Source organism: Geotrypetes seraphini, chromosome 5, assembly GCF_902459505.1.
Source record: "Geotrypetes seraphini chromosome 5, aGeoSer1.1, whole genome shotgun sequence".
Taxonomy (NCBI): domain Eukaryota; kingdom Metazoa; phylum Chordata; class Amphibia; order Gymnophiona; family Dermophiidae; genus Geotrypetes; species Geotrypetes seraphini.
In genome coordinates, this window is record NC_047088.1 from 195,700,787 (window position 1) to 195,715,022 (window position 14,236).

The 14,236-nt window shown below is 45.0% G+C and overlaps 1 protein-coding gene across 1 annotated transcript in view; it reads right to left on the minus strand.

Moving 5' to 3' along the window:
* Positions 1-557: 557 nt before the first annotated feature.
* MTX2 (metaxin 2) overlaps positions 558-14,236 on the minus strand; it is a 132,112-nt gene continuing 118,433 nt past the window's right edge. The window contains 8 exon segments of the mRNA XM_033946811.1: positions 558-877; positions 880-967; positions 7,746-7,822; positions 8,279-8,341; positions 8,343-8,405; positions 9,608-9,622; positions 9,624-9,647; positions 10,827-10,919. Coding sequence (XP_033802702.1) covers positions 755-877; positions 880-967; positions 7,746-7,822; positions 8,279-8,341; positions 8,343-8,405; positions 9,608-9,622; positions 9,624-9,647; positions 10,827-10,919 — 546 coding nt within the window. The 3' untranslated portion in view covers positions 558-754.

The following is a 14,236-nucleotide window of genomic DNA, read 5'->3' on the forward strand; positions in this document are numbered from 1 at the left end:
CACCTTTGGGCTGCTAATTTATCACAAGGGTTAAGCATCTTGTAAACCCAGTTTTAGAAGTTTTAGTTTTTCTGGGAGTACAGAGAATTAGCAATCTAGGAACCAAAGAGCCCAAGTTCAAATCTCATGACAGTTCTTTGTGGCCTTGGGTAAGCCACTTAACTTTCCACTGCTTTGAGATATCTTGGAATGGCCCTGGCAGCCTCACCCCATTAGAACCTGGCATTGAAACTGTCATACTTGTGGCTGCCCCATAAACTAATGATGGTTTACTGCTTGTGGGCAGCAGAGACAAGAGAGAGAGAGCTCTTCTGGGAGGGATCTGAAGACATAAGAATAATCATACTGAGTCATACCTTCTAGCCCAGCATCCTTTTTCAAGCAGTGGCCAATCCAGGTCACAAGTACCATATAGTACAATTATTAAGTTATTATGAATAGGCTTTTCTCAAGTTCAGTGAAAAGGAAGTCTAGTTTCAAAAGCTATTAAACATATTTTAGATGCGGATACAGTTTAGCTCCAGTAATCCTTTCATTTGCAAGAAATGTAATGTAGGTCATAAGACGTAATATAAACTTTTATTGGGTCAAAAGAAACTGGGAAATCTATAATATATAATGCAATTAAAACTTTCTTATTCCATGCGGTGACTATATTTCCAATGATACATTGCTAAGTTTGTGTTACACAACTTCATTTGATTTCCCATGCAGTGAATTCAATTATTTCCAAAGGCATATTTTTTTTCACACATTAGTGCATTGAGGGACCTTTTGGTAATCTCAGCAAGTCACTTGTAGAGGTGTCTTTAACATGATCTTCAAAATAATTATGCTCTATCCTTCTACAAAAATCTATAAGGGTTTCTGTATTTTGTTCACTTTTTCACGAAGTTCATCATTTGTCAACTGAGTGGTAAGAATTGTGAACAGGTGTCCAAATACCAATGAATCTAGTTCAGTTGGCCTATAAGAGAGAAAAGAGAAGCAAAGAAGCAAAACAACTAGAACACAATTTATTTTAAACAAAACATCACATGCTTGAAGAACTATTTTCTCTACACAATTATTAATGGTCATGTATTTGTGCCATTTTAGTTAACACTTTTACTAATATGTTCAGATTTTTCTTTACTCTAAACTGTACTTAACCTAGAATACCAAAAACATAAATGGCACAATAAATTACAAATTTCCCAATGAAGAAAACCTTTAGGAATTTTTTCTTCCTTTGAACAGCATGTAGAGGTATTTCTATGAAAACTACCAACTGCTCTTCCTCTGTTAATATAGTTGGGGAGGTAGGGAGAAAATATTGTGATTTTGCTTTTCCATCCTCCTCTGCAGTTTCTACGCATAACAAAGAAAAAGGGAAAGGGATTGGAACTTGTATACTGCCTTTCTGTAGTTTTACAACCACACTCAAAGCGGTTTACATACAGGTACTTCAAACCCACCATTTGAACAAAATGGTGCATTTCAAAAGTAAAAACATATCCCTTCTAAGCTTTTGATGTGCCTGATGTTCCCTGACCAATAAGAAAAGAATTATATTGATGCCAGCATTTGGATCCATTTTCTTTCTGTTTTTCTCTAAACAAATGGAAATAAACATCAAACAAAATCAAAGGAGGACAAAAGTGCCTTTAAAAATGCTATAGCTAAGCTTTTAGTGGCATTTGCCAATCCTTTGTAGTCTGACCTTTGTGACCATGCTTAGGTAGATAAAAGAGAGAAAAATATAAATTTTACAAATGTAGTGTTAAAACTTTTGAAAGGACTCAACATTATGTCTAAGCTACGCTCAAAAAGCTTTTCTCCAAACTTTGGGTTTGATTTTTTTTTATTTTTCAAACAGTTTCATATCACTGATTATGAAGGAATGTTTCAACTTCTTTAGTCAACTTAGAGGAAGATGGGTATACACAAATGTTACTTGAATATAACGAAGCACATATTACACAGGAAGACTACCGTATTTTCGCGGATATAACGCGCACCATTGTAAAACGCGCACAGGGGTATAGCGCGCAGAAATCACGATGATATGTACAAAAACTTTTCTATACCGCGCTCAGGCATATAACGCGCATGCTGCCCGACTCTCCTTTCGCCCGCCCTGACTTTCCGTGCGCTGTCTCCGACTCTCCGTTCACCCCCCCCTGACTTCCGTGCACTGCCCTGACTTTCCGTGCGCTGTCCCGACTCTCCGTTCACCCCCCCTGACTTTCCGTGCACTGTCCTCCCTTGAAGTCCTGTCCCCCCTTGAAGGTCTGTCCCCATCCTGAAAGCCTGATGCCCCCCCCGACGTCCGATACATCCCCCCCCCCCGGCAGGACCCACTCGCACCCTCACCCCGAAGGACCGCCGACTCCCCAACGATATCGGGGCCAGGAGGGAGCCCAAACCCTCCTGCCACGGCGACCCCCCTAACCCCCACCCCGCACTACATTACGGCAGGAGGGATCCCAGGCCCTCCTGCCCTCGACGCAAACCCCCTCCCCCGAACGACCGCCCCCCCCCAAGAACCTCCGCCCGTCCCCCCAGCCGACCCGCGACCCCCCTGGCCGACCCCACGACACCCCCACCCGCCTTCCCCGTACCTTTGTGTAGTTGGGCCAGAAGGGAGCCCAAACCCTCCTGGCCACGGCGACCCCCTAACCCCACCCCGCACTACATTACGGGCAGGAGGGATCCCAGGCCCTCCTGCCCCCGACGCAAACCCCCCCCCCCCACCGCCCGCCCCCCCCCAAGAACCTCCGCCCGTCCCCCAGCCGACCCGCGACCCCCCTGGCCGACCCCCACGACACCCCCACCCGCCTTCCCCGTACCTTTGTGTAGTTGGGCCAGAAGGGAGCCCAAACCCTCCTGGCCACGGCGACCCCCTACCCCCACCCCGCACTACATTACGGGCAGGAGGGATCCCAGGCCCTCCTGCCCTCGACGCAAACCCCCCTCCCCCCCAGCCGACCCGCGACCCCCCTGGCCGACCCCCACGACCCCCCCATCCCCCTTCCCCGTACCTTTGGAAGTTGGCCGACAGACGGGAGCCAAAGCCGCCTGTCCGGCAGGCAGCCAACGAAGGAATGAGGCCGGATTGGCCCATCCGTCCTAAAGCTCCGCCTACTGGTGGGGCCTAAGACGCGTGGGCCAATCAGAATAGGCCCTGGAGCCTTAGGTCCCACCTGGGGGCGCGGCCGTGAGGCACATGGTCGGGTTTGGCCCATGTGCCTCAGGCCGCGCCCCCAGGTGGGACCTAAGGCTCCAGGGCCTATTTCTGATTGGCCCACGCGCCTTAGGCCCCACCAGTAGGCGGAGCTTTAGGACGGATGGGCCAATCCGGCCTCATTCCTTCGTTGGCTGCCTGCCGGACAGGCGGGTTGGCTCCCGTCTGTCCGGCCAACTTCCAAAGGTACGGGAAGGGGGGGTGGGGGGTCGTGGGGGTCGGCCAGGGGGGTCGCGGGTCGGCTGGAGGGGAGGGGGGTTTGCGTCCGAGGGCAGGAGGGCCTGGGATCCCTCCTGCCCGTAATGTAGTGCGGGGGTGGGGTTAGGGGGTCGCCGTGGCCAGGAGGGTTTGGGCTCCCTTCTGGCCCAACTACACAAAGGTACGGGGAAGGCGGGTGGGGGTGTCGTGGGGGTCGCCAGGGGGGTCGCGGGTCGGCTGGGGGACGGGCGGAGGTTCTTGGGGGGGGGGCGGTCGTACGGGGGAGGGGGGTTGCGTCGAGGGCAGGAGGGCCTGGGATCCCTCCTGCCCGTAATGTAGTGCGGGGTGGGGTTAGGGGGTCGCCGTGGCCAGGAGGGTTTGGGCTCCCTCCTGGCCCGATATTGTTGGGGAGTCGGCGGTCCTTCGGGGTGAGGGTGCGAGTGGTCCTGCCGGGGGGGGGGGATGTATCGGACGTCGGGGAGTCGGCCGGGCAAGAGGGCTTGGGCTCCCTCTTGCTCCGATCGTGGATGCGGGGTGCGGGTGGGAGCGCGTGCGAGCGGTCCGTTCGGGGTGGGGTGCGAGCGGTCCTGCTGGGGGGGTGAATTGGGCGTCGGGCGGGGTGGGAACTATGTTTAAAAACTTTTCTATACCGCGCTCAGGCATATAACGCGCGAGGGGTATGCGCGGTACGTAAAATCACGTATAACGCGCGCGTTATATCCGCGAAAATACGGTACTCATTATTAAAAAAAGAAAAAGAAAAGTTGTATTGCCAGGCCCTGTAGCCCTGGTAGTCAGGCCCTGTAGTACACTGAGGCTGAGCATAAGATGGAGGAAGCAAACTCCAGCCTATGTTTCACTTCTGTAGTAATTCCCCTTACACATACACAGGTGACCAATTGGCAAGAAGGGATTTGAAACAATCTCTAAGGGAAGAAAAATGAGTTGCTTACTTATTTTTCCTATCCTTTCTTATCTCTTGGTGCTCATATAACTATGCCTCTCGTACAAGGGCTCTCCCTGGTAAGTCTTTTCTAATGTAATCTCCCTCACTCTATGACATTAGCTCCCAGGCAATTTTGACCACACCACCATTGTCTCACAACCCTGACTAGTCTCACTAAACTATGCTTTAAAAAATCTCTCATATCTAGGAAAAATCTTCTCCCCCACCATGACTTCTCCTAATACTGACTTTTCCCAGTCTCTCTCTTCACCCAAAACCATGTAACCCCCCACCATCACCTCACCCACTTTGAATTACCCACCTCACCCTCCCTTCTGTCCTCCACTTTCTTAAGAACATAAGAATTGCCGCTGTTGGGTCAGACCAGTGGTCCATCGTGCCCAGCAGTCCACTCATGCGGCGGCCCTTAGGTCAAAGACCAGTGCCCTATTTGAGTCTAGCCTTACTTGCATATGTTCTGTTCCAGTAGGAACTTATCCAACCTTGTCTTGAATCCCTGAAGGGTGCTTTCACCTATAACAGCTTCCGGAAGACCGTTCCAGATTTCTACCACTCTCTGGGTGAAGAAGAACTTCCTTACATTTGTACGGAATCTTTTCCCTTCTAACTTTAGCGAGTACCTTCTTGTTCTCTTCACCTTGGAGAGGGTGAACAGTCTCTTTTTCTCTACTAAGTCAATTTCCTTCAATATCTTGAATGTTTCGATCATGTCCCTTCTCAGTCTTCTCTTCTCAAGGAAGAAGAGGCCCAGGTCTCCCAAGCTCTTGTTGTACGGCAACTCCACTACTCCCTTAGCCATTTTGTCACTCTTCTCTGGACCCTTTTCAGTAGTACTATGTCCTTTTTCATGTATGGCGACCAGTGTTGGACGCAGTATTCCAGGTGAGGGCGTACCATGACCCGGTATAATGGCATGATAACCTTTTCAGATCTGTTTGTGATCCCCTTCTTAATCATTCCTAGCATTCTATTTGCCCTTTTCACTGCTGCCGGCCGCACATTGTGCGGACGGTTTCATTGACTTGTCTACAAGTACTCCCAAGTCTCTTTCCTGGGGGCTCTCTCCGAGTATAGCTCCGGACATCGTGCATATGATTTTTGTTACCAACATGCATCACCTTGCACTTATCCAGGTTGAACCTCATTTGCCAATTTCACGGCCCATTCCTCAAGCATATTTATGTATCTTTGTAGGTATTTGAAATCCTTCTGTGTACACACTACTCTGAATAACTTTGTATTATCCGCAAATTTAATCACCTCACTCATCATGCCAATTTCTAGGTCGTTTATGTTGAAAAGCACAGGCCTGAGCACCGAACCCTGCGGCATTCCACTCGTGACACTTTTCCAATTCAGCCCTACAGCTTCAGCTTCTCATTCAGCCATTCCCACTCTCCTGTGTGCATCTAAACTGCGGCACAGCCTCCCAATGTCTCTTCCACACTCAACCGTATTCTCTTATTTCTTGTTCTCTGCGGGGACATCAATCCCAATCCTGGTCCTTCCAATCAACCCTCATCCTACTCATGGGGGTCATATCGCAATGTAACCAATCTTATTTCTGTTGCCCTCCTCCCCCCTTTCTCTCTCCCGTTCTCATGCGCCTTTTGGAATACCTGCTCAGTCTCCAACAAGCTTATCTTTATCTATGACCTCTTTATCTCTCAAACTCTCCACCTGTTTACCTTAACCGAAACCTGGGTCCATCTTGAAGACTCTATTTCAGCTTTCACCCTGTGTCATGGAGGCTACCTTTTCTCACATACACCTCGCCCAGTTGGTAATAGAAATGGTGGTGGGCTCTTACTCTCACCATCTTGTAGGTATCAACCCCGGCTCCCATCTCAATCTCACTGCTTTCCCTCCTTTGAAGTCCTCTCTATCCGTCTATTCATTCCTCTATCAGGGTAACAGTCATTTACCAACCCCCTGATAAGTACCCCCTTCCTTCCTAACTGACTTTGATTCCTGGCTCTCCTTTCTCAAAGTCTCATCTCCTTCCCTCATCCTTGGTGACTTCAACATCCATGCTAATGACCCTCTGACTCCTACACTTCCTGGTTTCTCACCCTATTATCCTCATACAATCTCCAGCTGTGCTCCACCATCCCTACACCCCAATATGGCCACTGCCTTGACCTTGTTTTTTCCTCCAATTGCTCTACCACCATTTCTGCACCTCAGCTCTTCCCCTCTCTAAACTTCTAATCTAATCTAGTATTTCTGAGTTACACTATACCTAAACAGGTTCAAGGCAATTTATAATACAAGGAATTACAGAATATCTATGAAACATTATAGCAGTTTGAGGAGGGCAGCACAATTGAAAGGTGACCTCTCAAGGAGCAAACTATAAGACAAAAGGGAGGTGGGTTTTCCATGACTATTTCAACCAGTCACCCACCTGGAAAGAAACAAGATCCATGTACCCAGGCTGGACCAATCTGACATCACTAAGATTTCCAAACCCAGCACAAGACCCAACAATGGCCAATGAGGGAAAACATATAACAGATCTAATTGAAACCAGGACTGCAAAAAGGGCATCCAGCCCCACTGCTCTAAACTCTTTTCATCAACTAAGAAATAGAGGAACCTTGGTGTTCCAGCTTTTCATCATGAGATCCATCACTGTCATCCCCCAGCGACCAATAATCAATGTAAAATGCCTAGAGCTCCCATGCTCCCTGAATATAAGGTCTGCCTCCTTAAAAAAATATTTTTACATATTCTGCTTGCCTGCTACATGAGCAGATGACAACATCTGCCAAATCTGATTCAGTCCACCAAATCAAAGCAGCTGCCTCTCTTGCTACTGGAAGACTCTGTTCGACATACAAAATTGCCATGGTGTCGGTGGTTCCAGCAGGAGGGAGTGAAAAGTGCTATGTATGAGTATTATACATTTATTCATTAGACATCTTAGCAGTGTTAAAAATTAAGAAGAAACAAGGACACCAACTTTTTAACTCATGGAAATGTTTTGGTTTACAAATAAACCCCTCCTTTTATGAAACTGTGTCAGGCTTTTTTATCACCAGCCATGGCGATAAAATCTCCAATGCTCAATAGAATCCCTAGGAGCATCGAAGCTAATATAGCCATGGCTGGAAACAAGAAAGCCTAACTGCAGCTTCATAAAAGGGAGTCAAAATATATTTATTACACAATAGCTAAGTGCTATTTTGATGACCTATGGGAGCTCTTTGGATTTTTTGTTTCATATATTTATTTAAATTAATTGTCAAAGGAGATCAGCCAAAATAATAAAATAACTAGTATTTACTGTAGGTTAATAAAATTATAACATATTGTATTTAAGATACAGGAAATACAAGACAAATAACTTACTGCTTGCTGAAGAAATATGGCTGTGCTCCTAGTCTCTGGGATAGTGCCTGGCAACACTGATCTACATCTTCAAATACCTGATGCAATGCATTGGGCACAAATTAAATTAATATCACTTGAAAGTGATTATGAAGCTGTCGCACAAAAGGAAAATACAGTCATTGCAGCATACTCAGTTACAAATGTTATATATATATAAAGCAACCCTTCTCTTTGTTACAGAGAAATTTGTGCTTACCAATGTTAAGAAATTGAAAAAAAAAAAACCAAAACCTAAGACTACAACATAATAGTACCAAAATATTTCTACAATTTCTACAAATTGTTTAGTTTGTGTTTTACAGTACTATATATGAAATGAATCTTACTACTGCATATGCATAAATATAAAAGCAAGAAGGCTTATGTTATATGCAAAATATACTTGGGTTATACAGAATCCTGTTATCATGCCTAAGAATATGAAGCCACTGAGATCACATTCTAATATTACAAAATGTAGAATTTAGCATTACCTATCAGATTTTACTGACCTGATCAAGAGTCTTGTTGGCCCATCCAATTGCTTTCATTTTGCGTTGAATTTCCCATCGTTTTTTGGTAGGCTAAAATGTAATTAAGAGGCCAAGGAAATGGAGAACTATATCTAGGTTCAGTAATCTAGAGAGAATGGAAGAGTATGAGACATATGAGAAAAAAGTCTTTAGAAAGGACAAATGATTATGGAATTTCATTGTGCAAGGTTTTTACATGGTTTGGTATATACTGTATTTTTCGCTCCATAAGACACACCCCAGATTTAGAGAAGGAAAACAAGAAAAAAACCCATTCTGAACCAAATTGTATACTAATATATACCTGACACCTTTAAACTCTGTCCCAGCCCCCCGGCACCTTTAAATTCCACCCAAGCCCCCCAGCACCTTTAAATTCTGACCCAGCCCCCCTAATCAATCATCACTTTTACATACCTCCCAGCACCTTTAAATTCCATCCCAGCCCCCCAGCACCTTTAAATTTTGTGCCAGCCCCCCGGTGGTACCTTTAAATTTTGGAGGTCGATGGACAGCTGCCTGCTGCTTGTTGGGGTCCGCGGCGCACAAGCGCGCTAATGCCTGGGCCCGCGACACTCCCTAATTGTGTCGGTCGCTAGTGCTTCGCAGGGCGGCTGCCTGCTGATTACTGGCACGTCAGAGACAGCAGCGCCCAAGCGCGCTGCTGCTTGGGCGCGCGCCAGTTCTGAATGGCTGCCTCAGTTCTCGTGAGGCAAGAACTGAGGCAGCCATTCAGAAGTGGCACGCGCCCACGCAGCAGCGCACTTGTGCACCCCTGGCCCCGGTGTGCCGGTAATCAGCAGGCAGCCGCCCTGCGAAGCACTAACGACTGGCACTATTAGGGAGTGTCACGGGCCTAGGCATTAGCGCGCTTGTGCGCTGCGGGCTCCAACAAACAGCAGGCAGCTGTCCACTGACCTCTAAAATTTAAAGGTACCACTGGGGAATGGGGTGGAGGGTGGTATATTCCGCTTCATAAGACGCACCCTTATTTCCACCCCACTTTTTTGGGGGAAAAAAGTGCGTCTTATGGAGCGAAAAATATGGTCATAGTTAAATACTTTTCTTTTAAGAAATTTCTAGTTACAGTATAGTTTAGAAAAATTAACATTTTTAAATATAATTTTAGTTATTTTAAACAATACATAGCTTCCCTAAAGCATATGTGCAAGCAAAATGAAAGTAAGTGAAAATATCACTAATGGTATAAACCTCAATTGTTTCATTTATGAGTAGGGACTTGCAAATTGTGAACAAAAGTGTTTTCTCATTAAATTTTAACTAAGATAAATGCTCAGAATCACTCACCTCCTCCAATGTAGCTTACATCACACCACTGAATATACAACTACAAAGAAAAGAACACTAGCTACTAGTCAGACAAGCAGAAAAAAAGCAGTACTAAAATACTACGTACATAGCATGTCATCTTAAAGTTTTCCTGTTTACACAATTTTGATATATCATATGAGTTCTTAAACACAAATTTAAATTAATTATATTGCTTTGGAACTGTTGGACCAAATACAGTTAGATGCTATCATGAATACTATTGAAAATTAAAGGGATCAAATATAACATAAATTAATTTAAATTTCTGAAAAATATTCATTCTGAAGAGAGAATATTCTTCCTTATATCTAAAATACTAATTGCACATAAAGGGGTCCTTTTACTAAGGCGCGCTAGCCATTTTAGCATGTGCTAAAATTCTAAATGCATCCATTATATTCTATGGACACGTTAGCGTTTAGCGCACACTAAAACGGCTAGCACGCCTTAGTAAAAGGACCCAAAATTTCTTCTCACAGATAACAGATGTATAGTACAGTTACTTATATTAACATACACATTTATTATTTAACTAGTGTAATGGTCCATCAAAAATTCTTAGCAGCAGAAAGACATACACACATTTTACCTACACACAGGATGAGTTTTGTTCAGAAGGCTATTTCATCAGTGTAAATACAATCTATTGGGTGAAATGTGGAGAAAATTATAATCTATTTGTCTTATGAGAAAATCATTGTATTTTATATTCAAAACTATAAACAGACAATTTTGAGAGGGACACAGAATGGATCCTAAGGAAACAAAAGCAATTAGTAAATGTGCCTATAAATCAGCATAATCATGGGTTCTAGAGTGTGACTGACAGTGTAACCAACACATGAATGCAGCAAATGACACACACAAAGTTCATTTAGGACTCCTTTTATCAAGCTGCGGTAGAGCATTTTAGCACAGGCTAGCAAGGTAAATGCTCTGACATTCATAGGAATTGAATGAGCATCGGTGTATTTACCTTGCCAGACCGCACTAAAACACTACTGCAGCTTGATAAAAGAGGACCTTAGTTTGTAAGTGTCCTGTCGAACAACTAAGCACTTTTTGTTAAGTAAAATTTTAAAATGACCCCTTTCATTACTTGAGGTGCAGGAAAATAGTTCCTTTCCAAAAAATAGCTTTTTTTCTTTTCCTATTCTCAACAAATAATACAAGCTAGCATAGTTTGCTACTATACCTCTGCTGTTAACAGCATGTTGTTGACTAGTTCCATGTAGGCTTTCATCTCAGCCTTCTGGACTTCATCTAATCCATCACTAAGTGAATGGCCCTGAAGGGACATAAAGCATCAATGTACTGAAAGGAAGGGTTGCAACATCTTTATTTTTCTTCAACAGAATACTCCAAAAGATGAACGTTTCAAAACAGATATCAGTGAATGAACAAACATCATCCAAACAAGATAAACCCAGCTTCAGACCTGCAAATAGTACCACTGCAACAGTGTAGAATGTTATTTAATTATTTAAAAAAAAAATTGTTTTAAATTTACTGTTCATTGTGATAATATGTTTATGTTTATTAAGATTTGATATACTGTTCCAGCATGTCACTGACCTAAGCAGTTTACAATGCAACAATTGATTAAAGGAACTCCATTGAAGATAGGAAAGATATGATGATGTGTTCAAATTTGTGTAATTTTATTTTATTTAAAGTATTACTTGTTTTTAAATTTGTTTACAATCTGCAGTGATAATGTGATGTTGTATATACTCGAATATAAGTCAATCTGAATATAAGTCGAGACTCCCATTTCCCCCCCAAAAAAGAGGAAAAATGGTTGACTTGAATATAAGACAGGGGCTTAATATTCAAGTGCCTTGCCCTGCATCCAGTGTCCTCTCTCTCATGCCAGGCTCTGCACCCAGCCCCCTCCCTCCCTGCCCTACCAGGCTATGCAGCCAACCCCCCTCACTATTGCAAGGCTCTGCACTAGCACCCATGCCCCACTTCCCTGCCAGGCTCTGCACTACACCCTGTCCCCTCTCCCTGCTAGGCTCTAGGCCCTGCACCCTGTCCCCTCTCCCTGCTAGGCTCCTCATCCTGTCCCACCTTCTCTTTCACCTCTGGTGGTCTAGTAGTATGCCTGGCCGGGACAGGAGAGATCCCTCCTGTCTCCTGTCCCAGCCTGGCCGATGCAAAATAATTTTTTACCCCCTCCCCCTGCATACCTTTTTAGTTATCCCTGGTGGTTTCAGCGGTGTTTGGAGTGTTGAAAATGGTTGCAATTTGTATGGTTTCTTGGATGAGAAGCTCTCGGAAGAGCAAGAACCAAATCTGAGGAGCTATGAGGATCATGGTGCCTTGATCTTGGGAGAAGTTTCAATACAGTTTTCTCGATGAAACATATTAGGGAAAATGTGTAGAGGAATCTGTGCCCCTCCCTCACCCAACACACATTGAATAAGGAAAGCATTTGACACAATGCAATGGGGGGTAAAGAATCTGGAGCAGAAATGTGGAAGCTTGTTATTGTGGGAGAAGCAAAGAGATCTATGTCCGGTGTCCTTCATGTGGAAAAAATCTGACATAAGATGGCTGTGCTGAGAAATCATTCGTGAGATTGAAGAAGTCTGCGCAATTTGTCTGCCAAGATGTTTTACTTCCCTACCAAGTAAACCATTTTGATAAGTATGCCGCGAGCAATTGCTCAATTCCAAATCAGGATTGCTTCCATGCAAAGGGGGTGAGAACCCATGCCCCCTTGTTTGCTGAGATAGAACATGGCAACTAAGTTGTCTGTACAGACAAGGACTACTTGATGGAGGCAATTCTGGAATGTTTTAGAGCAGTGGTTTCCAACCCTGTCCTGGAGGACCACCAGGCCAATCGGGTTTTCAGGCTAGCCCTAATGAATATGCATGGAGCAGATTTGCATGCCTATCACTTCCATTATATGCAAATTTCTCTCATGCATATTCATTAGGGCTAGCTTGAAAACCCGATTGGCCTGGTGGTCCTCCAGGACAGGGTTAGAAACCACTGTTTTAGAGCATTGTCCATTATATGGAGGGTTCAGGGCCAGCTTAACCTATGGACAGGTGAGACTCTGGCCTAGGGCACTGGTGCTAAAGAGCTCCAAGCACCCAGGGCTGTGACATCACTGGCCCATAAGTTAAGCTAACCTGTAGCTTGAACACTTCCCTCCTCCTTCTTCTGACATTGCTGCCCTTTCCTAGCAGGATGTGGCTATATAGGCCAGCTGCCACTAGGGGGAGGGAAGTGGAGAGCACTTCTCTCCTCTAACGCTACTGTTTGACACTTACCTATGAAGCCACATCTTGTCAGAATCAGGCAGTAGCTTCAGAGGAGGGAGGAGGAACTGGCCGGGGGTGGGAGGCCATGGACCTAGGGGTGAAGCATGAGTCACGGCACTGTAATCTCTTGAGCTGGCCCTGGAGAGTTTACTCATGGTGAGACTGAGTATATAGGCTGTCTAGATGAGCAACTCATTCTAACATCAAAGCATTTATGGTTAGAAGTTTTTGGAGGCAGAGGGAGGGTGCTGGAAAGGGAGACCTCAAATGAAATTGTGAGGAACCATCCGCCTTGGAGGTCCAAAGTGACTTGAATTGGAACAGACAGAAGTCCCTTGGCTTGAAACCAATGGGTCGATAGGGTCCACTGTGGGACTCTGTTGTGAAGATGTGCAAATGGCACCAACACGAAGAAGAGTTGGAAGAGAGTACAGATGTGTCCAGCAGTGCAAGATTTTTCTTTTTGAAGAATTATCTTACCTGAGTCCCTGAGGCAGTTTCATACATGAAACCATGGTGTTAGGCATTTATTAGGGGAGCAATTTGATGTTTCATCCTTCATTACAGTGTGTAATTCACACAATTTACAGTACAGGAGATGTGCACAAGTGCAAAGGTTTCTAAATACTGTGAAATGTTACATTATATTTTTGTATACTATGAAGCACATTTGGCACACTGGGAAAAAACAGTGTTAAACCAACTGCCCTCCTTCATCGATGAACAAAGAGCCCTATGAACCCCTTCCAATCAAGATTCAGGAAATTCCACAGTACTGAAACCATCCTTCTCGACATCATCGATGACTGCTGGAAACTCATGGATAAGGGTAATGTTGTCCTTCTGGTGCTGCTGGATCTCAGCGTGACATTCAACACTATTAACCATCCTCTCCTCTAAAAATGAAACAATTAGTAAGATGATTGGAAAGAATTTGGAAAAAAACAGGAGATAAGAACATAAGAAGTTGCCTCCACCGGGTCAGACCAGAGGTCCATCGCGCCCAGTGGTCCGCACCCGCGGCGGCCCATCAGGTCCATGACCTGTCAAGTGGTTCCTGCCTCATCCTAAAAAACCTATCACTACTTCTATCCGTATCCCTCAATCCCCTTATCCTTCAGGAATTTATCCAAACCTTCTTTGAATCTCTGTAGTGTCTTCTGCCCTATCACAACCTCCGGTAGTGCGTTCCATGTGTCCACCACTCTCTGGGTGAAGAACTTCCTGGCATTGGTTCTAAACCTGTCCCCTTTCAGTTTCTCCGAGTGCCCCCTTGTACTTGTCGTTCCCCACAGTCAGAAGAATCTATCCCTGTCTACCTTATCTA